This window comes from Aristolochia californica, unplaced genomic scaffold (genome assembly GCF_029961685.1).
Source record: "Aristolochia californica isolate CCGP_79_NKW_82.1479 unplaced genomic scaffold, dmAriCali1.0.hap1 SCAF_2, whole genome shotgun sequence".
In the NCBI taxonomy this organism is placed as follows: domain Eukaryota; kingdom Viridiplantae; phylum Streptophyta; class Magnoliopsida; order Piperales; family Aristolochiaceae; genus Aristolochia; species Aristolochia californica.
Window position 1 is genome coordinate 40225759 of NW_027181881.1, and position 14516 is coordinate 40240274.

At 36.0% G+C, this 14516-nt stretch overlaps 1 protein-coding gene across 1 annotated transcript; it reads right to left on the minus strand.

Moving 5' to 3' along the window:
• Positions 1-2857: 2857 nt before the first annotated feature.
• Positions 2858-14126, minus strand: LOC137955750 (uncharacterized). The gene is made up of 14 exons (XM_068802860.1): positions 13653-14126; positions 12539-12629; positions 12320-12404; positions 12047-12131; positions 8284-8353; positions 7678-7747; positions 7469-7514; positions 7100-7349; positions 6668-6873; positions 6427-6501; positions 4956-5025; positions 4743-4823; positions 3483-3562; positions 2858-3375 (listed from the first exon to the last, which is right to left on the minus strand). Exons 1-14 carry the CDS (start codon positions 13784-13786, stop codon positions 3297-3299), a joined length of 1422 nt encoding a protein of 473 aa, XP_068658961.1. The 5' UTR covers positions 13787-14126; the 3' UTR covers positions 2858-3296.
• Between the last annotated feature and the right edge of the window lie 390 nt (positions 14127-14516).

Consider the following 14516-nt stretch of genomic DNA (forward strand, 5'->3'; position numbering starts at 1 on the left):
ACAACCTTTGCCCATTCCAATGAATATATGGGAGGACACTTGTTGGCTGTACTAAAGGGCTTCCCCTTTCCGGCTGGTTCTTTGTGCTTTTGATTGTGGTTGACTATCTTAGTAAGTATGCACACTTCGTAGCATTGAGGCATCCCTTCTCTAAAAAACAAGTTGGAGACATTGTGCACAAGAAAGGTGTACCTTGATCCATTGGTTCTAACCATGACCCGGTTTTATAATTTAGTTCTGGACTGAATTGTTTAAGATGTCATAAACCAGCCTATTATACAATATGGCTTTTCATGCCAAGATAAATGGACAGACTGAAGTTGTGAACCACTATGTTGAACACTAGTTATGTTCTTTAGCAAGTGAAACCGAGCACATGGGTGCAATTTCTGCATTTGGGCTGAATGGCAATATAATACTACCTTTCATTTAGTAACACAGGCTACACCATTTCAAGCCGTGTATGGGTGACCTCCCTCACTGTCATTACTTACATTCCAGATACTACTCGTATTGTCGACGTAGAGCAGTAGCTATTGAACAGGGATGAAGCTCTCATTAAAAGAAAATCGACTTGTATAAGTAAAATTTTGACTGGCAGAAATCCAAAATTCATTGGGAGAAATCAAAATTCATCTCCGCATTTTCGTATTACAACTTCTCAATATTACGAAAAAAAATTGCCTAAATGTTATCATGGGTAGAATTTCTGCCCGCAAATTTGAAAATTTGCTAGGAGAAGTCAAAATTTTTGCTAGAGAATTTGAAATTCTCTGGCAAAGATTTTGAACCTTTTCCAATGAATTGGAAATAACTAGCAAAGAGCTAGAACCTTTGTCAGCAAATTTTCAATTCCACTAATAGAAGAAAAGGCATAAATAATTATATTTTATATTTTTGTTAAAATTGACATTTTTCTATTTAATATAAATATAATGAAATTAAAAGAATAAAAATAATCAATTGAATATAAAAAAAGTATATAACAAGAAAACATATAATAAAATTCCAATTTGTAAAAATTTATAAATTGTATAATTTTATAAAAATAATAAAAAATTATACATCATGTGGGAGAAACATTTCTATCAGTGAATTAAAATTCGTAAAGGGAATTTTTCATATTCGCTAGGAGAAGTATTTTCGCCAACGATTTTAAATTTGTAGGCATAAATTTTTGTTGGCAGAAACAACTTTTCTTGTAGTGTCTCTACAATCATCATAGAACTGAGAAGGAACTTCAGGTCAATGATCTTGGGTATTTGAAGCTACAATTATATTTCCAAAGCTCTCTTATCCAACACCAAAATTAAAGTTGTCTTTCCAATTCTATGGGCTCTAGTGCATTCTAGGGAGAGTGGGGCAGGGTTTACCTCCTACAACAAAAGTACCTACAATTTTCCATGTCCCACTGTTGAAAAAGAAGGCAGTTATTGGGGTATGGTATCACCTACCATGCCTTGGTGGGATGTTGATGGTATCCTTCTGAAGGACACCAAGTAAGTATTGTGTACAAGGTGAATAAGGGAAAACAGACGGTTGTTTACAACTGCCGACCATTTATCCCCAACTGCCGTACGTTCCTTTAGCTCCGAGTTTACATTTTATATGGAATTAAAAGTTGCTTGGAGCTGTTTGCAGAGACGACGTGCACCTGCTGTAGTAACCAGAGAGTAGGTAACTTCTCCCCAATCATTAGCCAGCAACCAGTCCATCCAAGTCCAAAGAAGAGGAGACAATCTGATTTTTCTGTCTTCGTGTTTTTTTTTTTAACATTTACCAAAATACCGGATTTCAAAATCGTATTTACCCAACAATCGAACTTCAAAACATGTCATCTACCACGTCATAAAAACATTAGATAATATCCTAAAAAAAAATTACTTGGAGGGACAAGAAAATACGATCTCCTGCCTGAGAAAATAAGAAAAGAGTCAATGTCTGCCTGCTACGTCATATCGCCCATCCCCTCTTCTGCACTCTTATCGTGACAGAGAATTTTTACACACAAATCGACCGACAAGGCAATGCGCCAAACTCTGCCTACTACGTCATATGGCCCCCATCCTCTCTTCTGCACTCCTATCGTCGACTCTCATAAGCTAACAGTAGAAAACTGAACTGTCGTCGATAACTTGATTCCAGACAAAACAAAACATTAAGAACCAGCAATAACAAGAAATAGAGTTATATTCAAAAAAAAAAAAAACATAAATTACAATAGAGAAATAAAATAACGTAAAGAAGATAAGAAAGAGTGAAGAAGAAACAAAAAAATATAAAATAATTACATCAATGACATTCCAACATATTCATATTTTCCAATATTTATAATAGAAGAAATAAACAAAATCTGATTACAATTGATGAACAAGTAGAAACAATTATAATAGTGAACAATTAAATAATTAAATATAAATAAAAAAATAATATAACTAAAACACTTTGAAACTGAGACTTTGGAGTTTGACCCATTTGAATAAGAGGGGATTTGCCTTACTTATGTGGCAAATTCTCATTGGCTCATGTATTATAAAGAATAAGGGCGATTTATCCTTAATTTGCTTATAAAATAGGTAAACTTGGTGTATTCATTTTGAAGTTCTTGCAAAGAATGCTCTATTTCTAACAGAATTCCGTGAGATATGCTCCCTATTTTACCTGCCCCACAACTTTCTCTTCGCCAAATATCTCCTTTAAGGTGAAAGAAAAAAACTGAAATAGTTATAAAAAAGCAAATACTCTTTTTGAATTTATACCCACCCATTCGTCTTTTTAACTTAAACCCTTCTGATTGAGGAAAAAAAAACTTAAATTTTGATGATTTAGAGAAAATCATATAAAACATATAAAAAAATTAGAACATCAAAAGCTTATTTGCAGAAAAAATGGAAAAGACTCAGGAAACTGCTCTTCTTTTCTCCTGGAAGAATTAGTCCAACTCCAGATTGAAAAGAAGCAATGTACAGAAACAAAAACTTCGTTTTTTGCTAATCCTTTCTTTGCTTTCTTTTTCTGTAACCACCAAATGGCATATTTGCATAGTAACATTGTCCAAGTACAAACGCACAACATCATGTATGGCTCATGCTTACACCTCACCAACATGACAATGTCCATTGTCTAATTACAACAATGCTCCGTCAAACTAAACCTTCGTTCATTTAAAGCTTTCAGTATCAATCTTCTGTTAATGAGAAGATGAGTTTCCTTCAATTCCTAAGGTTAATTCTGTACATACTGCATGCCTCCAATACACACCCTTGTGTAGACACTCCGCTCAATATCACAAGGCATTATACATCATATACGGGCAAACGTTCTTCAATCATAACTCGGCAGATAGGGCACTTTTTACACTTCTCGGAGCAATTACTGCATCACACAAATTAGGAAATGTGCCAGTAATCTAAAAGGACTTACAATATGCAAGAATATCAAATGATAAAAAGTGTACAAACATAAAGAAAGAGAGGTTCTACCTGCAGAGGATCCGGTGCCTGCATGGAAGCAAGACCATGCTTATCTCACCCTCAAAGCATACTCTGCACAGCACCTTTTCCTGCTCAATGCACCACAAAGATCAGGCACAGCAGTGCAGAGGCTACAGTTCTCATCAATTTTGCATTGGCTTTTGTATGAAGCACACTTCTTAAAGGTCTCTTCAAGGCACAATCAGTGTGTGTGCACACACCGCTCAGATGTATGTATGTGCGTCTGCATATATATGTATGTGTGTGTGTGAGCGAGAGAGAGGAAGAGATCAACATCACTGAGAGTGAAACAGTGTATAATAAGATGTGAATTGACGTGTATAAGAAGATGTATAAGGTCAACAACGAGAGCTAGGCCTCAGTTTTTTTCATTTTTTTTTCCTTTTGAACAATAGATAGCCTCAAAGCTGAATCATAACCATAATATTCAAAATTTAAAATAAAATCTGAACCACCATCCCAAGGTGGAAATATGTTTCGAAAATTATTGTTCGCATCGCACACAAGCACACTTTAAAATGGTCAATTCAAGAAAAGGTAATGCATCACATTTTAAATGAAAAATAAGTGGAATACATCTTTTTTTTTTTCAAAATAAACCATATATTTAATTATGAAAAATAAGAGTAATACATCTCGGGCATCTTAAAGCCAGAAACAGCTGCATTACTGCATATGAATCTGTTAGAATGGGTACATGTACAAAGTAATACATATGTATGTACAAAGTTCTTTGTAATGGCTATAAGCTTTTAGATAGTGTAATAAAATTGTAAATGACTACTCAGAATGTGGAAAAACCATCAGGTTGTTTCACAAATCATGATAGTTAAAGTAGGATCTAGGTCCATCTAAAAGGGCTAACCAAAATTATGATGATCTTTCTAAAACTGGATCGATGTGGGACCATTCGTCACTCCCTTTCACATGCATTCCCACGTACACTTATACGATGGAGACCCACATACATGTACCCGTTTTTATACCATGTTAAAGTTAGGTCCAAGTTCCATCGAAAATAACTAGCTAATGTTAAAAGGCATTTCCCCAAGTAATAAGCAAAGGATCTTTTTTATCCTAGACCTGTATGGGACTATTCATAGAGAAGAAACTGGGAAAATTAGTAGCAAACACAGCAGGATGTTAAAATTTGGATAAACACCAGGATTTGTTGAAGCTAAATGAGTATCAAGAACAAAGTAAGCTGAAACAGTGCAAATCACCACCCAAAAGTTTGAGGATTATTACATGTTGAAGTCTCTCGTACTCTTGCTGGCTAAATTTTGTAATTTCTGCTTGCTCCCCTAGTGCAGCTTGCAGTCTCCAGACCTGTGATAAAAATTGGAAATAGATAAATACGATAAGTAGTAGATGAGAACACACGTTTCAGATACAAGCAAGTAAATAGTTGAGAAAGCTAACATAAGCATTGCTATCAGAGCTGAAACAAGATGTTTTTACCTCTTCGGCTAGATCCTTTTTAGGCATTTTCTTCACAACCTCAGGAGGATATCCACAGAAAGTGTTGTACCTACACAAAATTGCAATTCTCCATTTCAGATCACTTGCAAATCATGCATAGTAAGACTTCAAACGCTTCCATCAGAAAGAGTGCAAAATTATGGAATTACATGATGTACCAGAAACAAGAAAAGATTGAAGCCAAATACCATATAAGCAAATGGATTGAATGCAACCTACAAGATGCTTTTTTTATTCTTTGATAACCAACCTAAGAGATGTTATAGTTCAAAACATAAACAATTCTTATAAGCATGCAGAAGGATCATTTCGTCATAATATTTGTCAACAGGATATCATAGTAACTGATTTTTGTGGATTGGACCTTTGGCTCAGCGACCACGTGAAAGGGTTTGTAGAGTGAAGCTTTGGGTTCAAGTATCACCAGGGGGAATGGGATGTAGCATGCATGTGTAATCAACAATAAGAAAACTAGCAATTGATTTACCAAAAAACCAGTTTCTGGTTATTTATTTATCTGATTAATGGCTATTATGCAGGTTGTAACACCTCATTGAGTTAACCCCTATTCCATATATTCAGAATCCGGGCTTTGCTTCTATTAGACATTAAATGAAAGTTAAATATTAGAAGTTTGTTTGTGACTTAAGCTGCACGAAAAACTAGGCATAGTTTATATGACGAAACTCAAGGACTGCCCAAGCTAGGTCCTCCCTTCCATGTCTCCATCCAACAGAAGAACATTTTTACCAGTCTCAAGCTTTCCATAGAATAGAAAGTTTGAATGTCAAATATTGATTCTTTTTGACAAACATAATAACTGCCTCAACTAAAACTATACACATCAATCTTGCAACAGTAAAAGTCATACAACAACCTACACCCTTCAAAGATGAACTCAGAAGGACACTTTGTCATGAGAAATACTATGTAGCAACCTTCAACAACAAATATTTCTGTTTTAAAAGATACATAAAAAATATAAATAGCCAGCTGCAGATGACGACTTTTGAAATTTCCAAGTGAGTTCATACACATAGAGTACTGAGATGTTCTACACGAATTATATTTTCGTGCATAGGGTGAGAATAAGTTTCTATCCAAAGTCAAAGAGAGAAATTCATTGTGAGAGTAAAACTCCAAGCACATTTTCTCCATAAGGGCTGCTTGGAAGATTCCTACGGAATGTTCACTCTTCTACGTCTGCAAATCAGTTTTTACACCATGCTTTCTCGCTTCCTCCGCAGGTCTTGCTATTGGCTTTTTATCTACTCTCTTTAGCTTTCTTTCACTGCTATTTCGTACCTTTACACTAATCCTTAATGACAAAATACACCTCAAGCTATGAGATGAATGGAAAACACTTCTCGTGAATGTCTGGAATCACTTCGGACACAGAAATAGGGATCCAAGTTTTGTATTTGATTAACAAAAAGACAGCTGCACTTACCCAGCAGCCCCAGCCTGGTAAAGTTGAGCTTGTTCCTCCTTACTTCCTTCATCAATCGACCACCAACCAAGAAGCCTGAAAATCAAAAAAAAAAAAACCACCAACCGAGAAGCCTGATATCATTAACAGCAAGACCAGAGAAAGTTCATAGGACTTCCACAAGCAGATAGTAGTATGTAAAGTAATTAATATCACTCACATTAAAAACTTAGGCTGGTATGTGTTAATGAAATGAATTTACCTTGAACCATGATGCAGAAACCCAAAGCAATCATGAATCCTGGAAGAGAATGTAAAATATCTACTCGTCCCAGTCCCACTACGCAATAAAAGGACTATCTTCTCCACAAATCGGGAAATTGCAAATAAGACACCAGCACCTTGCAAAAGGAAAAGCGGAGAGAAAAGGACAGGCAGTGGAATGTGCCGAGCATTAGGAGGAGTTCCCTGAAATTAAACATACGTTGGATAAACAAAGGACATACTCTGCATACAGTGGATGAACAAAAGACATACTGTTCTCATAGATCTCCCCCATGAAAGGGATCTGAGGGTGCTATAATTGAGAGAATCACAGTGCTGTTGTTATATGCATACTGTGAATTTTTCTTTCGGTGAATAAATTTTATCACAACCAAGAACAATCAAGGAATTGATAGAACAATTAATATACCTCCAAACGCATGCAAAGTATGATCTGGAAAGTAATCACTGGGATTTTCATGATATGACCTCCAACATCCTGAAGCCCACACATCCTGCCAGGGTATTGGTCTTCATCTCTAAAAAGCACCAAACCACTATTCATGTCAAGATATCTTGAGGTTGTGGAGGATGAGCTTGGTTCTCTGTGGTTTGTGGGTCTATGAATAATTGGATTAGACCACTTTGTGCAGACAAGAAACGCAAAGCACTCTGCTATGCTGTAATGCATGAATAAGAAGATTCACAGGGAGTCACGATTTCAGAATGTGGGATATTGATTTGATAAAGCAATACCCTAACTTTTCAAAATAAACAATAATAATAAATACAGGTATACCCAAAATTTATGAATAAGTCCCACCACCCCAAGGCACCAACATCACCTGCACTTAAACAAATTGCATTCAAATAATTCAAATGTTCAATCAAAGAAAAAACAATCCAGAGTTTTTTCTATAATTAATGTTACACAAAGAGATTGCTATACTTAAATATTTCTCATCAATATGAAGTTTAAAAAATGTTATAAGCAGATAGACAAATTACCACATAGCTTTAGAAGGGTGAATGTTGTTGCAGCAACAAAAAACACCATAGAGATTGCTACCCAAAAGTGCTATAGAGAAAGTCAGACAATGAAGTATTAGTTTTCATTTTCCCATGAGATATCTGAACAAATAGAATCATATCAAACACAGGAGAAGGTATTTATCTATCAACCACACTTCCCCCACCCCTTTTTAAAGAAGACGATAAAAATAAAATCCAAATAAATAATTATTTTTAAGAAATAAATTAAACAAAGCTTGATGATTGCTGTGATACTAGCATTTGGTTTTCAAAAAATTGGCCGTTATTGAACTAGACCTGTATAATAAGACAAAAGGCAACTTTTAATTGAAAACCAATCCAATTTCAAATATTTAGTTCCAATATTTCACTGATGAGGTTCTTCAACTAACTTATGCATTTGCTTCTTTTCAGATTTTTTGTTGTCTGTATCCTGAAGAAGCCATTTTACTATTATCTATACTTAAATATTACCAACTTGTTTAGACAAGAAATCTCTTTCACAACATGAAGGATGAGGTAAGACCATGTAAAGGAAACTTCAATAAAACCACCAGTGAACCAAATTAAAGGGTAAATTACAGGAAGCGTCTCCCATATAGCTTCATCACTCATGCTTTCTTCATCTCCAGGCATTAAAGCCCTACACATCCTGATAAAGAAGGAAAACAATATTTATTTGAGATGATCAACTTCTAACTGAACTATATTAAAATAACTTCATTCTACATCCAAAATGAGTATAAGCAGTATCCTGTCACTGGCCACCTAAAGTTGCACTTATGAGTGGAATTCAGAAAGCAAGAAAAAACGAGCATCATAAACCACAATGAACCATAACTTTCCACAATATCTTGTAAATTTAATTTCATATTCTTTTGTTTAAAATAGTGCTGAGTTATATTAAAAGGCTCAAAAGAGCAAGAATTCAACATCATACTCACAGAAGTGTTTATCAGTTTCTCCATCAAACATTTTGTTCCTTCTATAATAGGATATTGCCATATGTTAAATTTCATAAACAAGGTAAAAGTCAAACAAAAACCAGGCGCCCCCTTAATATTCCTTGCACATTGCTTCTTCATATGAAAGTCTCACAAACCTTTTAGGGCGATGTCATACTTAGTGTGTGTTTTAATCAGCCGCATGCCATCTTCAATCTTAAAAGGCCAAAGTGCCTCATAGGGTTCTCTTGCCCAAGAATAGATGGTGTTAAATATCATGTAGGGGTATTTTGGTTATTTTACATTCATTGTATGAGTCTTTACTAGTGACAGTAAGATTGAGTTATTGGTAGGAATCTATGGTTCTGATTACATGTTAATCTGATGAGTAATTAATAAGATAGAGATATATAAGTCAAGAGGGGTATTTATATGGAAGGTCCTTAAGCCACTTAAGTGATAAATAAAAGAAGGGGGTCTAATTTGTTTCCCCCAAAGAGTGCAGTCTACGCACTCTTTCTCTCTCATATCTCTCTCTTTCTTCTTTCTTCTTCTTCTCTCCTATTTTATACCCTTTTCACATGGTATGAAAGAAATAAGATCCAGATTCAGAGCTCTTTAAGCACTCAATTCTCTTCTTTCTGACGCCTCTATATTTCAGGTAAGGGGAATTTCAGAATTCTTTACTAACCAAAAGTCAAGGTTAGATTTTTCCAATTCTTTTGTGTCATAACCTAAGGGTTTATGGCTTTTATTGCCAATTGAGCAGTTATATGTTTAATCTGTGCCCCTAAGGGTTGTGCCTTGGGAATTTCCTAGTTGAAGTGTGTGCAGGATTCCGATCTTGTGCCTGTTGCCTATGTCAACTCCAGGAAGGCTGATATCAGCCAATTTTTTTTGTGAATGATTGTTGTTATTGAATTGAATGATTGTGATCAGATTGGAGTATTTTGTTGAAAACCCTAACTGTTGAAGCACACTAATTGATTGTTTCTATCATATATGACTCGTTCTAGTGAGGTAATTACTCCTATAAGAGAATTTGGGCGTTCAAAAGGTAAAGATAAGATTATTATCACTATTGAGAAATTGAATGACCAAAACTATCTTAGTTAGTCTGGGCCAGTTCAGATTTATGTCGAGGCTAAAAAAATTTAAATATATTAGAGTTGATCCATAATTGTCCTACTACAAATGATTGGGAAGAAGAGAACAACCAGGTCATGACTTGGTTACTCACTAGCATAGACACCAAGCTTAGAAGTCAAATAATGAATTATGAAACTGCGAAGAAAATCTCGACTTATCTTCAATCTTTATATGCACAAAAGAATAACTTATCCAGAGTCTATGAGATGTAGGCAAGATTATTTTGTCTTAAGAAAAATGACAGAACAGCAACTGACTACTAGAGAGACTTGCAGAGCATTTTACAAAAGATCAACCTTTTTCAACTATTCACCACAAATAAAAAAGAGCAATAGGGGCATATCTATGTAGCAAAATCCCTGGATAGTTTAGGACCAGAATTTGATACAACATGAGCTTAGCTACTTGCCTCACATGATATTCCATCACTTTCCAAAGCATTCTGATAATCGTGACATGCAAGGACAGCAAAAAAGGTAAGAGGGTGGAAGCAACTGCCTTTAATACGCAAGGGCTCAAAATCTACATGAGGCCATAGTGGAAGTGGTAGAGGCAGAGGTCATGATGGTTCTGCTAGAGGTAGAAGCCGTGGTGAAGGTAAGGTGAAAGATCTGTATATTATGGACACACCAATCAGTTCTCTGACAAGTGTTGGGACAAGTTTGGTAAACCAGCTTGGGTCAATTCAACCGTTTAGCACAGTAATAAAACCTTTTGTAGTCAAGCAGCTGGTATTGTACCTGGTGCCCTGGATGAGCTTCAATAGCTAGCCCAGCGCAATGCCTAGTTGACCTCTTTGTCCTCCTCTGCATCTATAGCTCAGCCTATACCGCCCACAACTACTCTTTCTAGTTCAGATACATCTGCCCTATATTTGAGTCTTATTTACACATGGGTTATTAACCCAAAATGTATCGTCACACATGTCAGGTATGTCATCTCTTTTCATAGATCTTAGTCCATCCTTTTTCCTTCAAACAAGTTACTTTTGTTGATGGTTTGGTTTCTCCGGTCATGGAGTAGCCAAAACCCAGCCTACATCTTCCTTATTTTTGGAATTTGTGTTATCTGTTCTAAAGTTTCATGTATCTCCTAGGGAGAAACCTGAAATTTTCAATGTATTTCTAAAATTTTTAATGACATAAAAACACAATTTGATGCTTCTCTCTGCATTTTTTGTAATGATAATGGGCTTGAATTTATGAATCATAAATTTGATTCCTTTTGTCAGATCCATGGTATCATAACCTCTTGTATTGTGATGAGTAACCCTATGCTAATACAATTGCCAATACCACCACATGGAACACTACAAATCTAGCAAATCTTTGTAAGAAGGATCACAAGAAATTGGGCAATTCATAATGGACAGAAAACATCACCTCTGGATATCAGAATCTTATTCAAAATAATAAAAGCTAAGAATCCAATAGGTTGGGAAGTTTTTGGTTTAAAGTAGGAAAGACTTCCCCAACCTTACAGGAAATGCACCATAATTTCATAATCGTCAAATTATGTCAATACTTTGTGAGAGACCAACATAAATAGTTTCTATATATTTGAAAGGCTATAATGAATGTCAATATTCTTACTCAAAGTCAACTTGCATTAAAAATGGCATTCCATCACTAGGAAAAAAATACATTCCCCTTACTTCCCTCTACACTTTAGAATAAGGAATAGGATCATTCTCTGGATCCTAAAAGACTGCAGATCCTATGAGAATTTTAAACCCCTAGTCTCTTCATTTCCAAACATTATACCAAAATCATGTTGGTAATTGGTCACACATTCTGAGATCTGCTAATGGTCTAACTGATCAATTAGCTAAAGAGGGGGTTTCCCTCCAATCCCTTGTTTTAAGGGGGGGCCTCTCTTGATTGTATGCTGTTTTTCCTTGGGCTTTGGAATATAAAATGCTCTTTCACCAAAAAAACAAAAAAAAAATTCAATCAAATAGGATTCAATTTTTTCTATCAAGCTTTCTATTCAAAGCTTCTCCTTAAAAAATCTGAGTTTTCAGTCTCAATACTGCTCTTTTCAATGTTATAGAGCTGCAAGTATATGTTATTTGTTCAATGTAGTTGAAAATTTTATTTATAATTCTGAGCAGTTCCAGAAATCTTCTAGCAACAGCAACCATAACCAAATTTGCAAGCAGGTACAATATCATTCTGTATGTTTATTGCTCCATTGTGTTCTTAAATTGATAAAACATACATAAAATTTGATAGACACTGGAAAGGAAGTACCTGAAATTATCAACCAGAATGATAACTTCAAATGCCAGCAATGGAAGAAAAACAATCTTCAAATTTACAGCCGGAGGACCATAAACTGCAAGAAAGCACTCCACAAACTGAGTAGAAATCAATTTGATCTACTCCGAAGATTTAAAGGGAGAACTTTCAAGAGCTTGCTTCAAACAAGAAAATGCACTTTAATTTAGACACTTACTATCATAACATGTCAAATATCAGAGGCAATGAGATAAAGAAGGGGAAAAAAGGGTGTGTGCATTATACCGTAGAGACTCTCCAGATATATACAGAGAAGTAGCTCAAATGCAATAAGCAATGGTGTAGCAACAATGGCATGACAAGGTGCCCACTGCCCAATCACACGAAGATAATTAATCCACATTAAAGGAGCTTCATGTTGACAGACCCAAACCTAGTAACATTTTGCAAATACGAAAAACACATTAAAAAACCAACATAATTGGACAAAGGTACACATCATACATGTCGATCATGGGGTAATGAAGGAGCAGGCAATGAGAATCTGCCTCGTGCAACAACAACATGGAACAGCCAGAGGGGGAGAAAAACCATCCTGCAAAGGATTAAAGACGAGTTACAAGAAAAAATAAAATATTATTGCAAGCTTTTGAAATGCAAGGTACACAGCAGTCAACATTTGAGCAGAAATAAAAGGTTGAATAACAATAGTTTGGAGAAGGCATTTTCAAAGCAAAAGTAACAAGGACCACACAATAACCACAATTACCAGCCAAAAACAATACAAAATCAAAGCCAGTAAAGAACACGAAGACAGTTTAGGAACTCTGTAAATAGACAAATCCAACACATAACAGATGTTACAGAATTGGCAACTCCCAAAATGTTGATGACAGTGAAAATTCAAAAGAAACACCTGAAGACACCTATCAAAAACCCCTACGAAAGCACATTTCATTTCCATAACAAATTAAAAAATGCAAAATAGCAGAGCAAACTTTTTTTTTAAAATGAAAAAAAAAAGTTTGACTTTGAAAGTCCGAAGTAGCCAGGAATGCTTGCTCTCCACAATTATAGAAAAAAGATAACATTATAGATATAGAAACAAGTAAGATTCCAAACCCAGCATCCATCAAAAATAAGACAGGGAAGTAAATTCTTTCCCAAACCTGAGACGCCTTTACTAGGACCCGCTAGATATCCTAACCTACTTAAGAATTCTTAACATGCATGCAAGCACAAAGTTGTTTTAAGAAGACAACATGTTAAGAAACTGAACAAGATTTACAACACAGGTACATGTAGTAGATGCAACTCTTTCGCAGAAATAACTTGCATCCAGTACGGAAAGAGCTAAACAAGGTAAATACTTTACTGTCTTATTAGACAACAAAATTACATTAGTGAAACAAGAAATCGTCGACTCCCCCTTGCATTGGTTGATACAGAAATAAAATGCATTACCCGGTTACAAGCACCCACCCGAATCTAAACTAAAAATCAAGAAGTTCGTCGGCGAAATTGGAAGCTACAATGCCGTCCATTCTTAAATTGCGTAAAACTCAATCAAATACCAAAACGCAAATTCCGAAATTGGAAAAATAAAGGGAATACTAACCACCAGGAGTAGAAGATAACTCGGTCCAGCTTGAGCACGAGCATCAGCGTGAAGGAGAAAAGAAAACCATGAGCTGCGAGAGCCTGAGCGGATTTGGCCACCCTCGCCCAAGTCATGGCTCTCCGACGAAGCATAAACTCCCAAAGTTGAAAAACAAAGAAGAACAAAACCCAGAGAAGCAAAACCAAAAAGAAGCTTCTTTCCTCTCAATTAAATCCGAAAAAAAAAAAAAAAACAACAAAATCTTCACAGACAACACTTAGATTTGCCCTGTATTCATCAGCCCTGTCTCGGGGGTGCAAAAAGGACGGGAATTCCGGTGGGCGCCATTAAAGCTCACTACATAAAAAAAGTGAAAACCACTCTCCGCCCAGCTCCTCCTTTCTCCGTCGAAGCCCCAAGCACTTATTCTTTGATTTTTTTAAGACATCCCCCCTTACACGGCAAAGGAACGGCGAGTGGTTTAGTTTTCTAGTTGCCGTGTCTTGGTGAATGTGTTATATTTTTACATGTCAACGAATCCAAATCAATAAACTACTAATCTTCCAAAAATTACTAGAATGCCACGCCAGCCGAGCCAGGAGTTGGAATGGACTACATCAACAACTGTGGGGCCAGATTCAGTTAGGCGCCAGTGTCACGTTACCACAATTCACTAGGTTGGTTCACCAACTAGACCCACATTATTCGGACTGGACCAAATGCGACACTGTTACATTGACAATGGTCTCATTATTATTGGCCGCAGAGATACCGTGTGAGACCCACCTGAGAGTCGCGGAAGCTTCCAATTTTTGCAGAGAAAGGCAGGAGTGTAAGGGCTTCTTATGTTAAGCTCCTCTCCCTTTAAAGTCCAAGCCACTA